The following is a 20,676-nucleotide window of genomic DNA, read 5'->3' as shown; positions in this document are numbered from 1 at the left end:
CATACGTTTCTCAGAATCACCGCTTCAAAACAATTTCAAAATCATAAATCTCTTAAATATATCATAACGCTTACTTTCAAAATAAGAGTATGTTACCGCCGAACCATCGATACTTTGTTGCTTCGTGCTCCATCCAAAAGAGAGCTCAAAGTTGATACGCAAAAATGAGTTGGAGAGCGAAATTCAGAAAGCTGGTTTTGAAAGCATTGCTGGTAAAGTTTAGGAAAGTCAAACCAGCAAGTCGCAAGCCGCAGTTACAAACGGTGAAAAGTTGAATCAAGAAGTCGAATCGGAGTTTTGAATATCTACCATAAGCCGGAGGAGCCCTGAATCGAGCGTCGTCGCAGTCTGCACTTCTCGTGCCTGGAATCTTTGGAGTCTCAACATACACCAACACACACACGCCCTACGGTACTGTTCTTCTCTGCGCGCGTGTGTCTCCTCTCGCCGCGCCCAAGCTTAAGCTCAGGTCCAGGGCATCCGTTCGTCTCTAGCTCGTCTCTGTGTGACTGTGTGTGTTTCTCTCTCTCCCACTGTGTGTGTGTGCCTGTGCTACTGATTTTGTGTATAATTTTTTGCGCGCGCTCAATCAAAACAGAGCTGTGGTACACTGCCACCCGTTTTATTAAATGCAAATACTAACTGTGAACCTCAGCGTGCACTCTAGGCCTTCCGTGGGCCCAATACCATTAAACAAAGGGGATTCCACAGTAAAATATCTCTAAAATATTCCGAAATCGTTGCAGTTTGATACATCGTCATCGCCTTCTTCGGTGCCCGCTAAATTATTAAACAGCTCGCTCCACAAAGCGTGCCAATAAGTTTTCCAGGTGAGTTTAGGCTCTACTTTTATGAGATGTTACACATTAAAAAAAAAACAAAAAGTGAAAAAATGTAAAAGAAAGAGCAACGGGACAGAGTGATTGCTACTGTTCGTTCCCACCAACCCCACACAACATCCAAGCCACCCACGCCCTTAGGCCAGGTCCAGGCACAGCCTCAACCCCCGTATATTCTCTTTTGTTGATACGCACACGCTTTTTGCGTCGTTTGGCTTCTGCTCCACCCCCTATACTTTCTGATTGCTGATGATGCTGCTGGCCCACCGCCCATCCCTCTCACTCCAATTATGCTCTGACCCACCCTCTCCAACTTCGCACAGCTCCTGACATGTTTTGTTCTGCTCTGGTCTACTCTGTTCCCTTTTCTCACTTGCTCTCCTTTGGCACCTTCTCCTTTTTTGGTTACCGTTGCTTTAAGCCATCTGTGCCACTTTTCAATTGCGCGGCACTTCTTCTTCATGTTTATCGCTGTGTCCCCTCTCGCTCCCCTACGTAACCTAACTCTCTTCTGCAGTGAAAGGTTCGAGTCATACTTTGCAATTCTGTACGGCTACCTCTCCCGCAGTAGCAGAGGGGCTCCAGAGTTATTTCTCTTTCTTTTGCTTTTTGTTGTACATTTTTGTGCAATTTCTTTACTTCCATTCGCTTTTTGATCTTGAAAACTTGCTGAGCGGTCTCTCTCCCCTCCCCTCTCAGAACTCCTCTCTCACGGTTTGACTTCTGTGAGAGCTTTGGACAGGTTGTCCGTTCAGTAAAGAGAGCGGAGCCGAACAAGTTTATCAGGAAAACCAATAAAGCAAGCAGAATTGTTTATTGAAAAGAAGCGAGGGAGAGAGCGAGAGCACAGAAAATCTTGTAATTGATATCGCTCTAAATAGTGAACGGGGGAATGAGAGTACAGAGGGTACAGAGGGTACGACTTCTGGCCTGAGCTTTGCAGACTCACTTTTATTCGGTGTTCTTCAATCCGAATTCTGAAAATGTATAATTATTTATGTCTGAAATCTGTTATGGTGGAGTGGATAAATTATAAATACATTACGTGACTGCAAATATCTGATTATCTTTTGATTAGACTTGCAAAATACTCGCATAAGCTGTTTTAGTATTGTTTAAACTGGTTTTTAAATGACAATATTAAACTGCAAATATTTCAAAGAAAACAAACAAAAGTTTGTAAAGGAAAACCTGATATGGTATAAGCATTAAACAATCTATTTGTATACCTATACAATTTCAGCAAAATGAGCAAATTTTATAGATAAACAAACAAATACGAGTACTCGTGATCCCATTTCGTTTCATATTTCGCAAAATAATTATCAAACCTTGATTAATTCTTCGTCAAAGTCTATAAATTGGGAATAAATTTGTGTATATGTATAATGATTCCCTGATTACCCCCTTCCCATTTTTGTTTCTGCAAATTCAGGTTATCAGAATTCAGCCTTCACACACACACCCAAAAAACTGAAAGGCTTGGGTCCCTTGGGGGGGGGGAGGTGAGGCATCTTGCAATTGAGTAATTGGTTTACCACAGGCTCCATCAAAAGCGGATGTGATGGCAGAGGTAGAAGAAATTAAAAGGCACTCGGAAAAACATAGCTAGCGTGAAACAGGCGTAGATTAAAAAAGTTGTAAACGATGGAAAATTCTGTATTTTACCGGTGAAGAACTTTTGCCAAACTTCTCTTTGAACACATTTTGGCGCATATCGAAAACGTGACAAAGCGATTCAAACCAGGCTAAATCAGTTAACCAACCCGTTTGGCTCTGTGCCCGCGTACAGAACTTTGTCGAAATTCAAAAGAGTTTTCCCAACTTTCCATTGGGAAACCGCAGGTAGTTGCAGAGGTAGAAACAGGGCCAAATCAAAGGCTAATGCAAAATCAAAAACAAATCCAAACGGCAATAACTCAATTGGCAAATATCCGACTCTTGCACAGAACTCTGTTTGTAAAAGCAATCTCATCAAGCATGAAGCCTATTCTGCCTGCCAAAATGTGCAACATAATTCAATTAGTGGCCTGAAAAGGCCGCTCGCACAAACAGAAGTTTTGTCGTAATATCCGCCTAGAGGGCACAGATAGATCGTATATAGTGCATATAGTGCGAGGTGACGGTTCGGCAAGCATGAAATTCGTTCAAAGGCCACTCAAATAATATTGTGCTTATTCAGATACGAGTAGTGCGCTACCAAAACTGGCCCCTCCGCCCATTTCGGAGTTGTAGATGATGGATTCCTTTGTCACTGCAACTTTTATGTGCCCCGAAATCGCCAAGCTAAACGGCTTTTTCAACGGCAGCCCTCCAAGGTGAACTGGTAACCCTGTGGACAGGGTCAACAGCACTGGACTTTGCTGTATATCTGTATCTGCATGTATCGCCCTGCCGTATATCTGTGTCTGCATCGGGCCATCTATCCGCTCGGGTTACGTGTTGCGCATGCGTTGTCTCTGCATATTTTATGGTAATTCGAACTTGATCCACTCTCCGCCATGGACTTTCACACACCATCGCTTGGACTCACGGACATTACCACCCTCAAATGGAGGATTCTTCGGCTTTGATGGAGAGTGGCCTTTCTGGCATTTCTCACAGCAATCTTGGATAACATTGGCTTTCTGCTTGAGGCTCAAATTACTGGCGGGGCAGGTTCACTGCTTTGGTCGGTCAGTTGTTGGGCGTAATTAAAATAGAGCTAGCAATTTTTCTGCTGCTGGTATTAGATCTCTTTGAATGGACCTGGACCCCCGCCCTCTTCTTGGCCACTCTCTCGATTGCCATGCAACTTTCCAGCGGAAACAAATACCTCGAATGTCGGACTGTGATTTGCAGCAATTGTCCAGCAGCTGTCTATCCGCCCTGGGCACTGTGGGGATAGGCACTTAAAAGCCACGGCCCGGACGAAGTCTGAGGTATCTTTGCGGCTTTCGTTTTGCTGCGCTTTGCCTCTGTCATTGTCTGCCACAATGGTCAAGCCCCATCGCTGTCCCTAGCTCTAGACGTTTTGCAACGTTTCTCTGGCCAATGTAAGCTGTCATTGATTTAAGTTAATTAAAAACGTTAATCCAACGAACCAGTTGGGGCCTCACACAAAGAGGGGAAATGAAACACTAATCTAAGAGTAAAACTAAAAAAGGGACAGATCTCACTGTGACAATGATTGAGGAAATCATTGATTGAATTTATTTAAATGGGAGCCAGTGGAAAGTTACATTTGGGTCGAAGGGAAGTTAGGAGCAAACCTTTGTTCCTTGATGTTTCATTCGAGGTTTAAATGCTGCTTAACTCCCTGTGGTGACGTTTGGGAAATTCAGACATTCGTATTATTCAACGAATGTTGCCAAAGTGGAAGTCCAAGTGCAAGTCCTACTCCCATGAGAAAAGCTTCTTATATCATGATGTAAACAAAATGTATAATAATCTCAAGCTTTTGGGGGTTTTCACCTTTCCTAGGCACCCTGCAGGTTTCTCCCATACCTTTTCTCTATGTCTTTACCGTCTCTACTTTTCTCCACACATGATTAATGAATCAAACGACTAATAACTGCACGCATTGTTCAGGAAGCCAAAAAAGGCTAAAAATAGCGCAGAAAAGAGTGGACTGGTAAAGTATTTACTTTCGCAAGCCATGAAAATCTCCAGACAGGCCAGACAGGCAGACAGTAACTGTGGTAAACAGCAAAAAGATAGTGGATGATGATTATGCAATTGGAAATGCGTAACTCTGATTTCTGCTGTCCAACGATGGGCTTAATTGAGGCACCAGCAGAAACTGTGGAAGGGAAAGCGGGAGCGGCCACAGCAATTAACTGGAGGATTGAGATCTCATCTTCAAGTAATCGTCGGATCGCCCACCAAAATCGGAAGCCACCAATCAACCACCGAGACCCAAAACCGCAAAACATAAACGTATTTATTTGCGTTAACTATTTGTAATTGAAAGACATTTTAAAGAGGCGCTCAAGCTGGGTTGGAGCTGTTTATCAGAGTTGTGCTTCGAGCTGCTTTTTAAGTTCATTTTGAAATATTTGTTACTATTTTTTGTCTTTTCTTTTTCTTTTACGTTGAAAAAGAAAACAAAAAGTGAAAGTCCAAATATGCAAGGCAGCAACGTGCTGCTGCAACAATGCATATTAATTTTTTTGTTACCTTTTGTTTTTGGTTTAGTGGCGGCGACAGTCAGACTGTGTGGCACGCCTTTGGGGTTTTTGGAATTTTCACGCAGCCTATGCAAAGTGTGGGGCAGTAGAGGAAGAGAAGAGGAGAAGAGGAGAAAAACGCTTAACACCAAAGCCTGGCCAAGAGGTGCTCTTCCCCTCTGCTGCTGCTGCTGTTGGCCATTGGCCATCGACTGTTGGCCATTGCTTGTGCTCGCATATGTGGCTCTGGCTCTTGCTCTTTCTTGCATACATATTTGCACGCTGATGCAATTTTCGGCTCTTACACACAGCCGGTGGACCCGTCCCGGACAAGTTTACAGAAACAAAGCCCAGCCACAGCAGGTGGCTTTGGGTCCACTAGAGTTGTAGTTGGAGAGCCTCTGAATGTGGAGCCATGCAGAGGGTCTAGTTTGCTTATTTGGTTGGGTTTTACTTGAAATCAAACTAGGGGAAAACTGATTGCATAACTTCGTTTCACTACTAAACTAAAGTTTTCCTTTCCAGGTACTTTTGGGAAGGAATAGAAGCTTAATTGTTTCATCCCTTGTAAAGGGTCTGAATATAGTTGAAATATTTTATATATCTTACTGGCCGTCTTCCTATCCCATATATCAAATCTAGAATATGGCCAGAATCTAATGTTTCCATCGGAGTACACCGCTTACTTGCTTTTGAATTATCCCTTGTGAAAGATCTTGCTGGCTGACATTCTGTTCTCACATTCGGTTCTGGTGAAGGCTTACAGGAAGTTGTTTGTCTCCGTTATTAGATAAGTTGCCCCGCAGTCGGAGCCCAGCCCATTCGGGTGTGGGGAGTAAAAAGGGGTGGCTGTAATTCAAACATCATCAAAAAACTTCCCACATAAATTTAGCCCTGGCTCTGTCGCTGTAGCTGGGATGTGCACTTTCGCACCAGAGGGAACGGAGATATTTCATAGTTTTAGCGGCACAGTGGCTGCCGCTTCATTTTCTGCACTTTTTATGTGCCTGCCGCCTCCCTACCTCCAGTGCGTTGGGATACATGGTGTATGGCGTGGCATGTGTAGATACATTTTGCTGTGGATACAACGAAAAAAACTTGCCCCACAGCTGAGTGCTGAATGCATGAAGCTTGCAACATATCGGCATTGCGAGTGTGCATCGATTGCAATTTTTCGCTCATTGCATTTTGCCAAATATCAAAATGTGAGTCGATTCAAGTAATTGCCGAATGTACAGCAGAGTACATATCTTTTCTTTTTGTGGGGAAAAGAGACACCTCAAGCTGCCTCAAGCGGAGGCGCCTCTACCTCTATGCGACAAAGGAAGTGCCAAAGGTTGTCGAATGTGAAAGTTGAGAGATCTACGGCTGCGGTTGTGAGATGTTAAGCGCATTGAACTTGGCCCCCAAGGGGCACCAAGGCACCCCAAAAGAAAGTTAAGTAATCAGTGGAAGATCGTAAAAACCAACACGAATGCCCCTGCAACAACAACAAAAACCACAACACTGGCACGAATGGCGTGGTGAGTGCTGGCTGCAACTGCCAGTGACTGTCACTGCGCTGTAGACGGCACTGTATCTGACAGATACTTATTCCATTTAGCTGGGAATCCATCCTACTACTACTACTACGTGTATGGGTATGACTGCTTAATATATGATAAAATTAATGTGTGAACGCCATAGCTTTTCCTCTGCCCTCGTAATGCCGCAATTTCACCCCATGACTCGAAATGCAAATGTATCTAAACCGAGCACCTTAGTGCAGGCTCAGAAGAGCCCTCGGGCTAGGTCTCTGCCCCGTCCACGCAACTCAATCAGTTGCCACATGGCTGACTGGGCTGCGCATCTGTTTGGCTTGTCGCCGTCTGCCCACGCAGCAGGTTTGGGGGGAAACGGGTACACGGGGACACGGGGACTGAGGTTTTTGTGGCAGCCACAAAACTTTAATGGAAATTTATTTGCATCTGTTATGAATTGAAGTGACAGCGGGCGTTGGTTTTTCTCTTGTGGTGTTTTGTGTTGTGTTTCGCTTTGTTTCTCCTCTCAAGTACAGGAAATTGTCGCTCCACCACATGCATACACACACAGACAACAACCACATACACGGCGAATGCGTAATCTGTATCAAAATTCACAGACAATGTGGGGATGTGCAGGGTCTTAATTGGAAAACCAGAAAATTTCAAACTGCATCGAACCCCACACGCACACGTGGGAATTGTCTACAAAGTTGGAAAGTTATATGTAGCAGCAAATTAAAACATATTTATATGGATGTATGTACATACGAGTATCTGCCAGATACTAATTGTGAAATATACTGTGTACGGTGTTTCAACACAAAAGAATCTAGAGATTCACCCCATTCACTGCACCCGCAAATTTATTTATGAAATCCAAAATTGCGAGTAAAAACAGAAATATTATCAGATTGGGAAATTCTACTACAACTTTAAAAGCATATTCAATCTTTTATTTATCAACCTAATCAGCTCCTCATTAAATTAATGAAAAGATTCTAAGTTCTTAAGTTTCCCTTTCTTTAGAGCGTTTAACGATGTGAATTCATTTGATATTCAATAGATTATATAACTCGATTCGATAACTGATATACATCAGGAATTCCAGTATATAATTATGGCTAATATAAACATCTGATTCGCCATCTATTCTCTCTCTCTCTGTTTTATATTCGATTTGTTTGTTTATCCAACTCTGAATATGCCTCGTTATAATGCTGGATCACCGCATTCATAGACATAATTTAGGGAATTTCATTATTTTATTTTATTGATGAAAAGTGAAATAAAAAAGAGAGATAGATGAACATGAAGCTGCCCCAGCAAACTGCCTGGCGACAGACAAAGGCAAATCATTTGCCAGATCATAATGAGTGAAATAAATGTAAGTGTGTCAGAGCCGTCATTCCAACATTATGACAGTTGGGACAGATACAGATACATTACTCGACTTGCAGAAACAAGAGCCGAGCCGCAAGTCGCGGAGTCTCGAGTCTCGGACTACGGCCCCGGGCATAAAATAACTGGAGCAATGGGCAACAATAAACCAAAAAGCAAGAGACATTGAACAGAATTCTGGTTCTTTGAGCGTTTCACTTTTCACGAAAAAGCGAATAATTAAACAGAAAATAAATACTTAATGAAATAAAAAAGTGGGTAGAACGAGGGCGGGGTTTTATCCACTCAAATTATATGCAAAGTATTCCCCCAATCACCAATTGTTCGCTCCGTTGGTAATTGGCCAAATAGTTTCTTTATTTCTTTTATTCTTTATGCTATTTACCTCCTTAAAAGTGGGTCATTGTCTCCGTCTGCGGGGGTTCTTTGACGCTTCCACGCTCTGGGCAAACATTTTGTAGGAAAAAGCAGAAATTACGACAATGAGGTATAATACATTAAATCTTTGACTATTTTATTGCTCTTTTCATTGTGGTATTTGCCGGAAGGGTGTATTCGTTTTCAACGAAGCATTTTATCCTCGAGATGAATCATGATGAGAAGATACAGATTTCCCTAGCTGATTTATTGGAACTCAAATCATTGCGCCCTAATGGGATTCTTCAAATTCCATGCAAAAATTAATAAAATATTGGATATTCTACCATAGAATCGAATTGTCTGTCAGATATCCAATGTTTCTGATGTATCGAATGCGTATTTTCTCGCTTAGGTCTTAATGCTTTGTAATGGAATGCTTTTTATCATTGCATAGCATTGAATTCTGATTCTTTTACTCTGGGTTTCTGTATAAATGAATGAAAGACGCTTTACTATTTATATACTTTTGTGTAATTCCTACACGTATTTTTAGCTATCCCAAAAATCTACAACTAATAGTAACCTTTCATGCCAGCTATAAAAAAACTCGTGACAGATGTCTTCTACTATAATCTCAATAAGATTAACTTTAGATTAGGTTTTAGACGCTGGTTTGTTTGATGTCTGTTCCCCCAAAAGCTCATCAATATTTTGACAGCATTTTTGGATAAACATCTTTTAACGAATTGAAGTTTTGACATTTTGCTCCCTTTTATTCCATTAAAAGTTTGTTTATCCCACTTGCAAATGTCCTCCTGTTTCTGCCGCTCCGCTTGCGACTCCTGCTTCACCTCCTGCTCTTTCGTAATCAAATCTAGAGTAAACCCATTCAAAAATACAAAAAAACGTCACTAAAATGTATCGCATAACTTTGCTAAATGCCCAGACATGTATCTGTGACTGCGTCTGCGTCTGCGTCTGCTCCTACTCCTCGGGCCAGTTCTTACTTCGTTTTGGTATGGCTTTGGCTGGTTTTTCTGGCTGACAACCCGGCCTGGGGTCCAATTCAGGCTGTGGCTGCTCTCGTAACATGAGTCTCGGTGCCTGCTGCAGGGGCGTTGCTGAGGCTGCTGTCTGCGCTCGCTATTGGCACAAGGCATGGTCCAGCGCACACACGGCACAAACCCGAAGCTGTCAGGTGTTAAATTGGCAAGCCATCAAATGGCTGCAAACATGGCCAGCAACAACAAACACCGGGCCCCAGCGACGACGACCATTGACCTAAAAAAGCAAAAAAAGAAAATAAATAAAAAAGAAGCCAAGTCAGACAAAAGGTGACTCTCCAGCACCACAGACCTCTAAGGTCTTACAGTCACAACTTCCACTCAAACTGCGACTTGGACTCGTGCCGTGTTGTCCACTAATTGTGTCAAATTAACGCACTTGTGGATTATATAAGCAAACAAAAGTATCTTTAGGGAGGCAAGAGGCTGCCAAAAGGTGAATGACATTACAGGAAAGTCAGAGGAGTTACAGAGTGAGACATGAAATATGCTTTGACACTCAATTAGCTTTTCCGTCATCATCTGATCATAAGTTCTTCATTTAATTAGCCCCCCAACACACCCAGGCCTGCGGGATTGTCCTGGACCTGGTCCTGTGCCCAGGGACATATTCGTGAAATTTTTGCCCTGTTTTTGTGGCTTTATGCAAATTTCAAATATTTGCCGCTCCACAAGCTAACAAAGTTTTATTTTGGGTCTGGCGCTGCTTCTTTTTTGCCTTGATTCGCTTTGTATTTGCATTAATTAAGAAAAATGTATAAATAAATTGATTGTGCGGCTCGTGCCACAGCAAACAGCAACAAAACAAAAACATTGTACAGAAAAAACAGCCACAACTTTTGTGTTATATTTTGTACAATTAATGGACTTTAATTCCAGTGGCGGATCAATTCAGGCTTAAAGCATTTTTAATTTGCCAAACGTAAAGAAAGAGAGACCATTTTTTGGCAAATAATGAAAAGGTTTCAACAAAGGCGAGTATCTATCTGTTGGAAGGTTTAGCCCTGTCCAAAAGTTTCCATATTTTGGGATAATTAAAGTGAAATTGTAATCGATTGCAAAATAATGATAAAGTTAACGGATGGGTATCCTATTTATGGGATGTAAATTTGAGTAGGGCTAAAGGTTCAACATATTTTAAATTACTGCTGGATGTATGGCATCTTCGCTGTATGTTTATGGCGGGGCCCACTGTGTTTAAATGTCATTCCAACTCGTTTCGCTCAGCTGTTGAAACAAAATTGCCGAATAAATACCAGATTCATGTTGAAATAATGCATGAAATACTCGTCATAACATAAACTATACGTTTAACAATCATTCTCTTTGGTTATGAGCACATTCCAAGCATATTTCCAGCCAGATTCTCCTCCAATCTGATGAGGACATTAACATTCCATTTCATTCCATTTAGTATTCCCATTCAAATGTACTTGAAGCAGTTCCCACCACCTACTGCAGCAGTAATCCCCGTCGTAAAACCATTTTGATGCCACCATTCCAAAATCCTCTCATATGCATGCCACAATTTGTGGAGGGCTGGGGCTGGGGAGACCACCCACCTGCATTTAAGTACTACATGGAGCAGTTAGGAGAGAGAGTGAGAGAGGGGTGACCCAATTGGGGCTTATTACTCCATTATTTAATTACTTGAGAGATGGGAAGAGAGCAACAGAAATAGAGGAAGCTGCAGATAAAGATACCGCGAGATGAAGATGCAGAATGGATGGATGGTGGATGGTGTGTGGAGAATTTCTCACGCTTTGACAGATTGAAATGTGTGGCTCTGTGGCGATTCTGCGGTTCTGCGGCTGTTCTATGCCACTTTTGGTTTCGAGCGTGATGATTGCTTTTAGCCATGATTGTTGTTCTCATGTTATTACCATTTTCCAGCCACGTCTCACAAATCAAATTGGAGTGCACGGGAGAAGCCAGAGAGTGTGGCGGGGGGCATGGCAAGGGGTAGACAAAGTAGAAGTAGAAAACATTGACTGGCCATAAATAAAATTTCTAAAATTCTTGGCAACGAAACGTGACAAGTACGGAATCCGAAAACACGTGTGAGAGTGAGTTGCAGTGGGGGCGGGGGATTCCGAGAGTGAAGAGGGAAAACCGTTCCCTTCAAACCCCTCAATGAAGCTCTTTGCTTTGTATCTTTAGATTGCCTTTCAACTCTTTTTCATTTTAGTTAGTTTTTTACATACTTTTTCCTTAATTAATACCAATTTACGGTTTTCTTTAACCCATTTCTGGATGCTGGTAGTACCAGCACAATTGACAGTGGCTCGCTGGAGTTTCCTTTTTGTGGCGGAAAAACTCTCTCGAAGCAAAACAAAACAAAAATTTGCATTGCCTGAGAGCGGTAGGAAACTTTCTATTGTTCGAAAAATTAATGCATGTTCAGGCATTTAATTACGCAAATAATAAACATAAGCGAAAACCAAATGGAAGCCAGGCCAGCTTTTGTGTTGCCTACAAATTTGTAATTTATTATGATATTTGATTGTTGTAGTTTTTTGTTTTCTGGTTCACTCTTTGCTGCTGTCTGAGGATTTAATTACAGTTGAAATAAGCTTCAATTGAGATGGGGGCTGATCTCTTGTGGTTTTTGCGAACTTAACATTGTACAGTGCGACTTTATCCGAGTTTTCTTTTCTTTTTTTTTTTGCAGACTTCACTGTAGATTATCCACTTTTGATGTTGACACAATCTGATATTTGAGATTGCCATATTTTTGTACATACATACATAAGTATTACCTGCACACACTTCGTATCTTTCAGTTTTTTGTTTGAGTTTGTTTTTTGCTGCTTCTGAGACGCTGAACAGGCTGAATTTTTGCCAATATTTTCCATGCCCTCCCCCTGCCACCACTCAAAAGTTAATTAGAAGATTTTCCAGAACAGCGTAGGAGCATATGTAAATGTGTGTATGTATGCGTGATTGTGTGTACTTTGCCCTTTACCAGTTCATATGTTTATGTGTGCTAATGGTAAGCTTTTCAATTTTATATGGGCTTAAGGGCCCCAACAGCAGCAGCCTCCCTCTCAGTGGGGGCTCTGTGGGAGAGCTTTCCCCATTCAGCCAGAACGGTAATTAAAGCTTCGAAGCTGAACTGCTTCTGCATAAGTGAATAGATTTGAGGTAAAAGTTGAAAGCATTTGTGGCTATCCGATGTGAATCGGTGGGGATTTAAGTGAGCAATGGGAGAAATCCATTCGGTAAATATAATATGGGAATAAATAGATTTTTTAAGTATAAAAACGAAAGGTTGACAAAATATTTAGAATGATAAAATAAAGCATCAACATTTGCGGTGTTGATTAGAACTTGAATATCCACTCCCAATTAATTTATTGCATAATCTATCTGCATAATCTATTAAAAATTCACAATAATTATAGTCGTATCCATGTACAATTGTAAGATATAACCGGCCTATCCCATATTTAAAATTCAATGTCAGAGGCCATTATGCAGGAAAGCAATCATCATGCACATCCGTTTAGAAAATGTTCACGACGAGTAAGTACTTTTGCTATCAGCAGGTACATTTAAAGTAAATTAAAGCTGAAACGTCGTCGTAGTTTCGGAAACAATGGAAAAAGCAATTATAAATGTGTTGATAAACTTTGTGTTAGGTTGGAAAAGTGGAAAAGGCAGTTGCTGGGGACAGTGGAAAGTGCTGGCAGAGGCTGCCTCGCTCCACGAAGCAGGGACAACCGTGAAGGCACGACTTACACACGCAGGGATCATCCCACCAGAAAGCTCTTTGGAAACATACCTTTTGCACTTATGCTTATTCTTAAGTGTATGTGTGTGTGCACAATTCCATCTCTGCGAAAACATCATTACTGCTGGGAAAGGGTAAGAACGAGAGGTAAAGAACGGCTGCTTTTACCGAGCCTCAAAAATACATACATACATGTGTACACGAGGAAATACTGGTAGCATTCAGCGTCTAAAGTTTTGATACCCTCGCAAAGAGGTGTGCAGTTAACACACAGGTTAAAATAATAATGCCCGCCAGCCAGGGTATCAAAAAAAAAAGAATAAAAGAATCAGCACAAAATATTGGCAAGGAAAATGTGTGCCCGCCGCTACTTGGCAACAGCATCAAAACAGGCAACAGAAGTAGCAGCAGCCTCCGCGAGGGGCTTGGCAGAGGGAGACATGGAGAAGAGCGAGAACCACAACAGAGGCTGGGCTGCGCTGAGCTAGAGTCAGAACCGCGGCAGAGACAGCGGCAGAGCCCAGGCAGAGTGTTCTACTTTTTCAAACTTCAATAGCTCGTGACATTGTTTGTGTAGATGGCTGTGTGTATGTACATATGTACGAATGTATATTTACCAAAATAACACACACACAGACACACTTTTAAGCTAAATGCAGAGCAAAGCTTGAAGCAGAGAGCCAACGACAACAACAACAACAACAGTTAAAGCCAGCTGCCAACAGCGACAGTGGCAGAGCCAACAGCAGTGGGCAGAGGTATCAGCAGAATTATCTGAAAAGAAAAGTGCTCAGAGAGTGAGAAATTGGGAGAGAGAGTTAGGGGGAACAAATGAGAGCTGCTAATGAGAAAGTTCCCTTGGAGCAAGCAGAACAGCACTAGCAGTGGCATTTTGAGCGGGAGCTTAAAATTGAGAGGTACTCCTCCTGACTCAATGAATTAATGACCGAATGACTGAGTGAATGAGTGGATGAATAAACGAGCCTGTAATTTTGTCGAGTAATTTTTTGCTCCGCTTTGAATGCCTGTTCATGTCAGCTAGGTATAGGTATCTCGTATCTTGATAGTTACATTTTATGACAATATGCGGATGCGGAGAAAATTTAACTACTAAGTCAGTGTTTATTTGGATGATGTTTCTTTTCTTTTTATTTGCAATTAAAAACAACAACAAACACCCGATAGTCAGCAGCGTACCAATAAAATTAAAAACTAATAGTACGATAGATTCTACTGGGAATAAATGTATGCAATCTATGCACTAATTGTATGCCCTTACCCAAACTCCACCCCAACTCCATTTAGGGCATTCAGCAGTCACTGCCTCGCTGCCGCCTTGGCCATTTCCTGTTTTGGAGTCATTCACTAATTTTCAACGGCCGTTTCACATGTTAATTTGTTAGGCACGGGGCACGTACATATTTACATTCTTCATACATGGACGATAACGAATGCAACATGTCTGAAGTAATTTTACTGTGTATTTTTATTTCTGAGTATTCTTTTGGGATTTTTGAGTGTGTGGTTGTGGTTTTTTTTCTGACACTTTCTCCATGTCACACTTGAAACTTAATTAACTAAAATTGCCTTTAATTCAATTAGAAACTATGCCTTTAACTACGGAATTTCTTTTGTTTGTCATTGCAGTCGAGAGCTCGAGTGAGGAAACAGCCGCAAGATTTCGAAAACAACGAAAATGGTCTTTGACTGCGTGGTCTGGTGTGCAAAGTATTTGCTTTGCATATTCAATTTCATATTTTTCGTAAGTATTAACCGATTTCACAGGTTAAATTGTAATGGCAATTGCACTTTATACGCCTCATACCCTCTTCATACCTCGCATAACATCCCATGGCATACCATCCCATAGCCAATGCCAATGGTTGGAGCAACTCAATCAAGCAAATCTCTGGTGCGCGCATGAGCTGGTGCTTTTTATAGCAGTTCAATGACTCTCTAACATCATCATCATCATCGTCGTTGTCAGCGTCAGCATTTTCAAATGCAATCAACAACATAATAATCATAATCATTCACCACTGAGTTTGCATGTTTCCTTCGCCTATTTGTTTTATGTTTTCCACACACACACACACCTATACTATCTTGTATGTTATATCTACATTGCCATTGCCTTTTTTGTTGCAGGTGCTAGGCACAATTATATTCGGAGTCGGACTATGGCTGGCCGTGGACAAGCACTCGCTGATTGCTCTTCTCAAGCTGGTCGAGAGCGAGCGCATCGAGGTAAGACCCCCCTTCCATCTACACTGCTATTCCACCTCCCTGATCCGAGTGAAAGTGTTGCCTCGGAAGACAACCCCCCTGCCCATCCAATTATAACGCTATTTATACTCGTACGCAACCCACCCATCGATGCAAGTTATTCGAATGTCAAGTGCAGGAAAAATCCACCCCGAATATATGGATCAACATCACGTGCCGCCGGACTGACCACAAGGAACGAACGTTCGTCGATTATTAAAAAGCATTATAATTATAGAATAAACATGGTGGTGGTAGGGAGGAACCCATTACCCCCCTGGTCGGAGTAAATAAGGACGGTAACCACTAATCAAAATGCACAATGTACTGCGCGATGACAAACCAACAAATAGGGCGCTTTTTTGTACTGATTATAATTGGAGCGACATTCGATTTTTGGGGAACTACTGAAGTAATAGAATATTTGGTTCGAGAACATAAATAGGAGAAGTAACCAAGGCCAATAGGTAAATAAAAATACTGAAAATGGCTTAAACAACAAAGAATGTTTGTGCATTATGTTTCCTTTCCCATCAGAGACTCAAATATTCGATCTAATTCGTTTTGATTGCGAAACTGTTTAAAAACCCCGTGCCAACCCCGCAATAAACTCCTCCTCTATAATTAGTTCAGCTCTAGCAGAAAACTCCGCCCTTAGCACTGACATGTATGACAAATTCTATGCAAAAAAATGTGGCATGTTCAAAGTTAACTAAAAATTTGTTTTATCTGACTCGGACACAAAGGGTTTTGCGCTTTTAAAAACGAAAATTACATGTCCCTCCACACGAAGGCTAATTGCGGGGTCATCTAGGATAGAACGAGGAGAAAATAATGGTGAAACTTTAGCAGGAAATATCTCTTTCGCTCTTCCATGTGTTGGAGTTTGGTCAATGAACTTTCTTTTTGTCGGTGGTATCCCTTTCCCTGTAGGAGCATTCTTCTGGTGGCTACGAGACAATTGGCGGAAATGTTTTTATAATTCAATTATACGAATGGGAAACGACAAAAATTTTTGGACAGTTCAAAGGCTAATTACGTATACGCAGTGTGGAGAGCATCTGCAATTATTTCCCCATCTATTTATGGCTTTTTGCTCGTACATCTTTTGTAGCAATTTACACAGACGCAGGTCATAGAGCAGCTGGCCTATGTGCTGATCGTCATCGGAGCCGTAATGTTCTTCATGAGTTTCTTGGGCTATCTGGGGGCCATGCGCGAGTCTCGCTGTCTGCTGTCAACGGTAAGTGATCGAATAGTTATTGAATATTTCAACATATGCACAGTATGTTTCATAGATTATAAGATAAGTCTAAGTAGGAGTAGTGGTAGAGGATAAAGATACAATTTGATGATAATTTTATAACGAATTTGATATTACCCAAAGTAATGAAAGAACGCAAGTTCGCAGGCATATATTCTTATTGTACGCACTGTACATGTGTGTACACTTAATTTATGCATTTTCCCCCTTCCAATCAATGAGTCCAATCAGAGTTTTACCGGCTTGCATCATCGACTCTACGGAATACTCGAATATTGTGATGTGAGTCAAGCAACGACTGTGACTGCGGGAGGAGAATTCGTACAGATATAATGACAGACGCCAACAGATGCCACAGCTCCCAGAGAGAGATTCAAGATTCAAGATTGTTTGCATATTTCACAGATACTTTTCATTTATTGTGCAGTGGGGGATTTTCATGGAAAACCATGATGCTTGTTGAGAGAAAGTTGCGCACATACAATAGCTGGACATTTCAACAATATACTCGTACATATACATATATTTATTACATGACGGGCGGGAATACATGTACACAAAAGTATATATAAATATGTATGTACAATACATCGTGAGGCTAAACATGTTTGAACGATTGGTTAGGTATCGTGAGGCGACCCTCAGGTACAACTGTGTATATCTGTGTGTCTGCGCGAGCATTGACAAGCCCTTCACTTGGCCCCGTCTGTGGATGGAATTGTAATTTCCCTGTGGCTAAGAAGATAATTTACATTTTTCCAGTGGCCAGGCCAAGGGGCCGCTGACTGCGGGCCAGCCACAGCCACGTTCTATAGCCGAGAGTACTCCACTCGATTGCTGTCATTAATAAACTGTTTTATCACATTCAGCTGCATTATTTACACACCCCATCAGTGCTGGGCCGGGCCCACATTGCGGGGCTTGGCAGCGCTTAATTGCAACGACAGCTACAGGCAGGTGAATCCAATTTATATTTGAGAGGGAGATACTCGTACATAATCAAGAGAGTCGGGGGAGAGATGAGAGAGGAGAGGTTAAGAGCCATGTGATTTGCGCATGCGCACCGATGCCGAACACGCGACCTGCATGCGACCCCCTCTTTGGCTCTTCGGATTTCGGGCTCTGAGCACCATTTGCAGTCAATTTAAAGACAAGGTCGCTCGTACAACGCATCCCAAGGCCGGGCTCTAGCTCTTGGCATGGCTAACATGTCTTAGCTTTGATTTTTGTTTTGCCTAATAGGTTGCAAATAGTTTAGATACTCATGCTTTCGAATTGGTAGGCAAAGCAAAGCGTGTAAATTAGCCCTCTTTGTAGGCCATTATTCATTCAGCGTCGGCTTGCATGTGTATCTGTATCTGACAGATATATTTGCTACCAGCCAGCAGCTGCCATTTGGTTGAACGCCCAACACCCACACTGCGCTCAACTCAACATAAATGAAATGCTGCGAGGCGTAGCAGCCGCAACAACTAAAAATGCCAAAACCATGCATACTTGTACTCGTATCAGGGCAACGCATCAGGCTCGCTCACGACCACAGCCACAGAACCAGCAGCAACGACAATGTATGGCGACTACATTAGCCAAGAGCCTGGCCAGAGAAGAAGCAGGAATGGAAAACCGCAAAAGCTTTTCAAAACATGCAACAAAGCATTTGGGGTTGGGGGTGGGTTTATATGACCTTCAGCTTTTCAGTTGAAAGCTGGATGTGGATGTGGGGCCCTCAAGGGCCGTGCATAGCATCCGCGCTGCTGTTGCAAGACATTAAGCTCAGGGTTAAATGCATAGATTTTTCTGCAGCCCAACAAATTGGGTCAACAGAGGCGTTATACTCCATGAATAAAGAATTTCCATTTACCACACTCTTTTCCTCTTACAGTATGCAACCTTTTTGATTCTACTGCTGGTGGCTGGAATCGTTGCCGGAGGTCTGGCTGCCTTCTACAAGGAAAAAGTTAGGGCCGAGAGCAAAAACTTCTTGCAGACGACCATAACCAGCTACACGCTGGGCGAGAATGTGGACGCCAGTTCTCTGATGTGGAACCAGCTGATGAGCAACTTTGGCTGCTGCGGCGTCACCGACTACCACGACTTTGATGCCTCGCAGGCGTGGCAGAACAGCAAGGGAAATCGCACCATACCAGAGGCCTGCTGTGTCCTCAAGGATGTGGCCGATTTAGTGCCGCGCGACGAGGACTGTGTAACCAATCCCAGCGACAGCAACAGTTTCTACAAAAAGGTAAGCACTTTCAAGAGATAGTGTATCAAAGATCTAATGAGTATTTCTCTACCCTGCAGGGCTGCTATGAGGTGTTCACCGATTGGTTGATTGGACAACGCGAGTTAATCATCATCGTGATTGGTGTGGGCATCGTGCATCTGGTCCTGATCATCCTCGCCTTCTCCCTCTGCAAGGCCTTCGCCAAGTACAACGACATGCGTCTGTAAGTCGATCGTGGTCAGATGATGTGAGAGTTTTCAGCAGCCAAGAAGAAACGTAGCTAATTCAGGCAAGCTAAATAACCGTAGGAACCAGAGAAAAGAGCCAAAACAACACCCAGACAGTGAAGAGCGATCCCTAACAACACCAACCAACACCCTACCGAACAGCGAACACCACAACGTGCTCAAGAGGAAACCACAAACCACAAAAGATTCTGCATTTGCCGCATATGGAACGGGACAAACACACGAAAACAGAAGACATAATACGCAGATTATTTCAGCTCTACTCTAATGTTAAGCTAAGATCGTAACCAGCATAATCCATTTACAGATACTATTCAAGAATATCTTAGAGAAATGTTGCTCAAAGTTTAGCCACCCGACGGACAGACAGCGTGACGGGAGGACAGCAGGAGAAGAGCCGCAGGTTTTACAATACGCAAGACACTTACATGGAATATTTATTTGTAAATCTGTTTTGATAGCAGCCTTAGTTCTTAAGTAGTTGTCTACAATATACAATATACATATACATATATTGTAATGTAACTGATTTGTCGTAGTCTTTTAACATTTTGTTATGTTATCGAAAACCACTCAAAAACATCACAGGTTCGTACCGTACCACACACAAATTTTTGAGATCGAACGAAGTACGATAAGGAATCAATTTTTAAATGTAATTTTTAACGGGGCTAACCGAACAGTAGTTTGTTTTGAGAGGAGCCACCCGCGAGAGCATAAAATACTTGCATATAAAAAATATTGATTGACATTGTATTAGTATGTGTATTAGTTGTTAAGTCTCTAACATTAAGTTGTAATTTTAGTTGTTTTTGCTATGGCTATCTTCGAGTTTTTAACTATACCAGCGGGAACACGGCGACGTCGTACTCCCCCGGGCCCCTTTTGTTAAAAATGAATGTTGTACATTTCTGAATTCTATATATATACATATACTATACTATATCTATTATTAATGCATATTATACACACGTATGTCTGTAGTTTACTTAATGTACTTTTTGGAAACCAGCGCAATGAAAACCAGAAAAAGGAAAACGTAACATCAACCAATGATAAATCCCCCATAAAAACACAAGAAAACAAAAAAAAACACAACTAAAATGTACATTTCTGAACGTGAAAATATAATTCGAAATAAATAAAGAAATTTAAAATGTAGAAGTTTCTTTACACCAAGTGGCGCCCCCGAGATCATGACGGCCATTTCTGGAACTAACAACGTTGCACAGTTCTGGAACCAAATTGTTATATTGTGCTGCCATCAGGATTATCCTTTAGAATCTACACCCAGTAGCCGATTTCCCATCTGAGAGTGAGACCAAGTCGGCGAGGGCTCTGGTTAAAACTAGCATACATTAGCTTCTTTTGTAAAAATATGTTAGGAGCCAAGTGTTTGCATGGAAATAAAAAATGTAGCATACTTTCGCGGTGCTCAGATCTTGTTTAGGTACAAAACTTGAAGTATCGTTTGGGGGCGGGTTTTATTTTTATGCGTAGCAGCCAGTTTTTGACACAGTGAAAAAGCATAGAAACCAGTTACCTTCTGCTGACTTCTGTTCGCCTGGTACTTGGTCTGGAAATTTTCCAGTTTTCGGCCATTTCAGCGA

The 20,676-nt window shown here is 41.9% G+C and overlaps 2 protein-coding genes across 3 annotated transcripts in view; one reads left to right on the top strand and one right to left on the bottom strand.

Annotated features, from left to right (window-relative positions):
- The first annotated feature begins 236 nt into the window (after window positions 1-236).
- On the top strand, window positions 237-20,149 carry LOC117580031 (tetraspanin-9). 2 transcript variants are annotated; one of them, XM_034266258.1, is made up of 7 exons: window positions 237-411; window positions 747-830; window positions 14,713-14,827; window positions 15,214-15,312; window positions 16,445-16,573; window positions 18,477-18,836; window positions 18,896-20,149. In XM_034266258.1, exons 3-7 carry the CDS (start codon window positions 14,762-14,764, stop codon window positions 19,043-19,045), a joined length of 804 nt encoding a protein of 267 aa, XP_034122149.1. In that variant the 5' UTR covers window positions 237-411; window positions 747-830; window positions 14,713-14,761; the 3' UTR covers window positions 19,046-20,149. The 2 variants fall into 2 exon arrangements, with proteins under 2 accessions (XP_034122149.1, XP_034122150.1); XM_034266259.1 differs by having other exon boundaries at window positions 237-482.
- The window catches only part of LOC117580017 (protein furry), a 63,668-nt gene continuing 51,273 nt past the window's right edge, over window positions 8,282-20,676 (bottom strand). Inside the window, exon 32 of the mRNA XM_034266224.1 lies at window positions 8,282-8,293. The gene's annotated coding sequence lies outside the window, so the exon portion shown is untranslated. The remainder of the gene's footprint in view (window positions 8,294-20,676) is intronic.

Source organism: Drosophila guanche, unplaced genomic scaffold (assembly GCF_900245975.1).
Source record: "Drosophila guanche unplaced genomic scaffold, DGUA_6, whole genome shotgun sequence".
NCBI lineage: Eukaryota > Metazoa > Arthropoda > Insecta > Diptera > Drosophilidae > Drosophila > Drosophila guanche.
The sequence above is the reverse complement of the archived record's forward strand: the minus strand, read 5'-3'. Positions and strand labels throughout refer to the sequence as shown.

Bases quoted from the DNA above. Each gene is read 5' to 3' on its own strand.
- LOC117580031 (XM_034266258.1), top strand. From the start codon at position 14,762: ATGGTCTTTGACTGCGTGGTCTGGTGTGCAAAGTATTTGCTTTGCATA. The intron at 15,313-16,444 runs GTAAGACCCCCC...CATCTTTTGTAG, and splicing joins TCGAGAGCGAGCGCATCGAG to CAATTTACACAGACGCAGGT. The intron at 18,837-18,895 runs GTAAGCACTTTC...TCTACCCTGCAG, and splicing joins GCAACAGTTTCTACAAAAAG to GGCTGCTATGAGGTGTTCAC.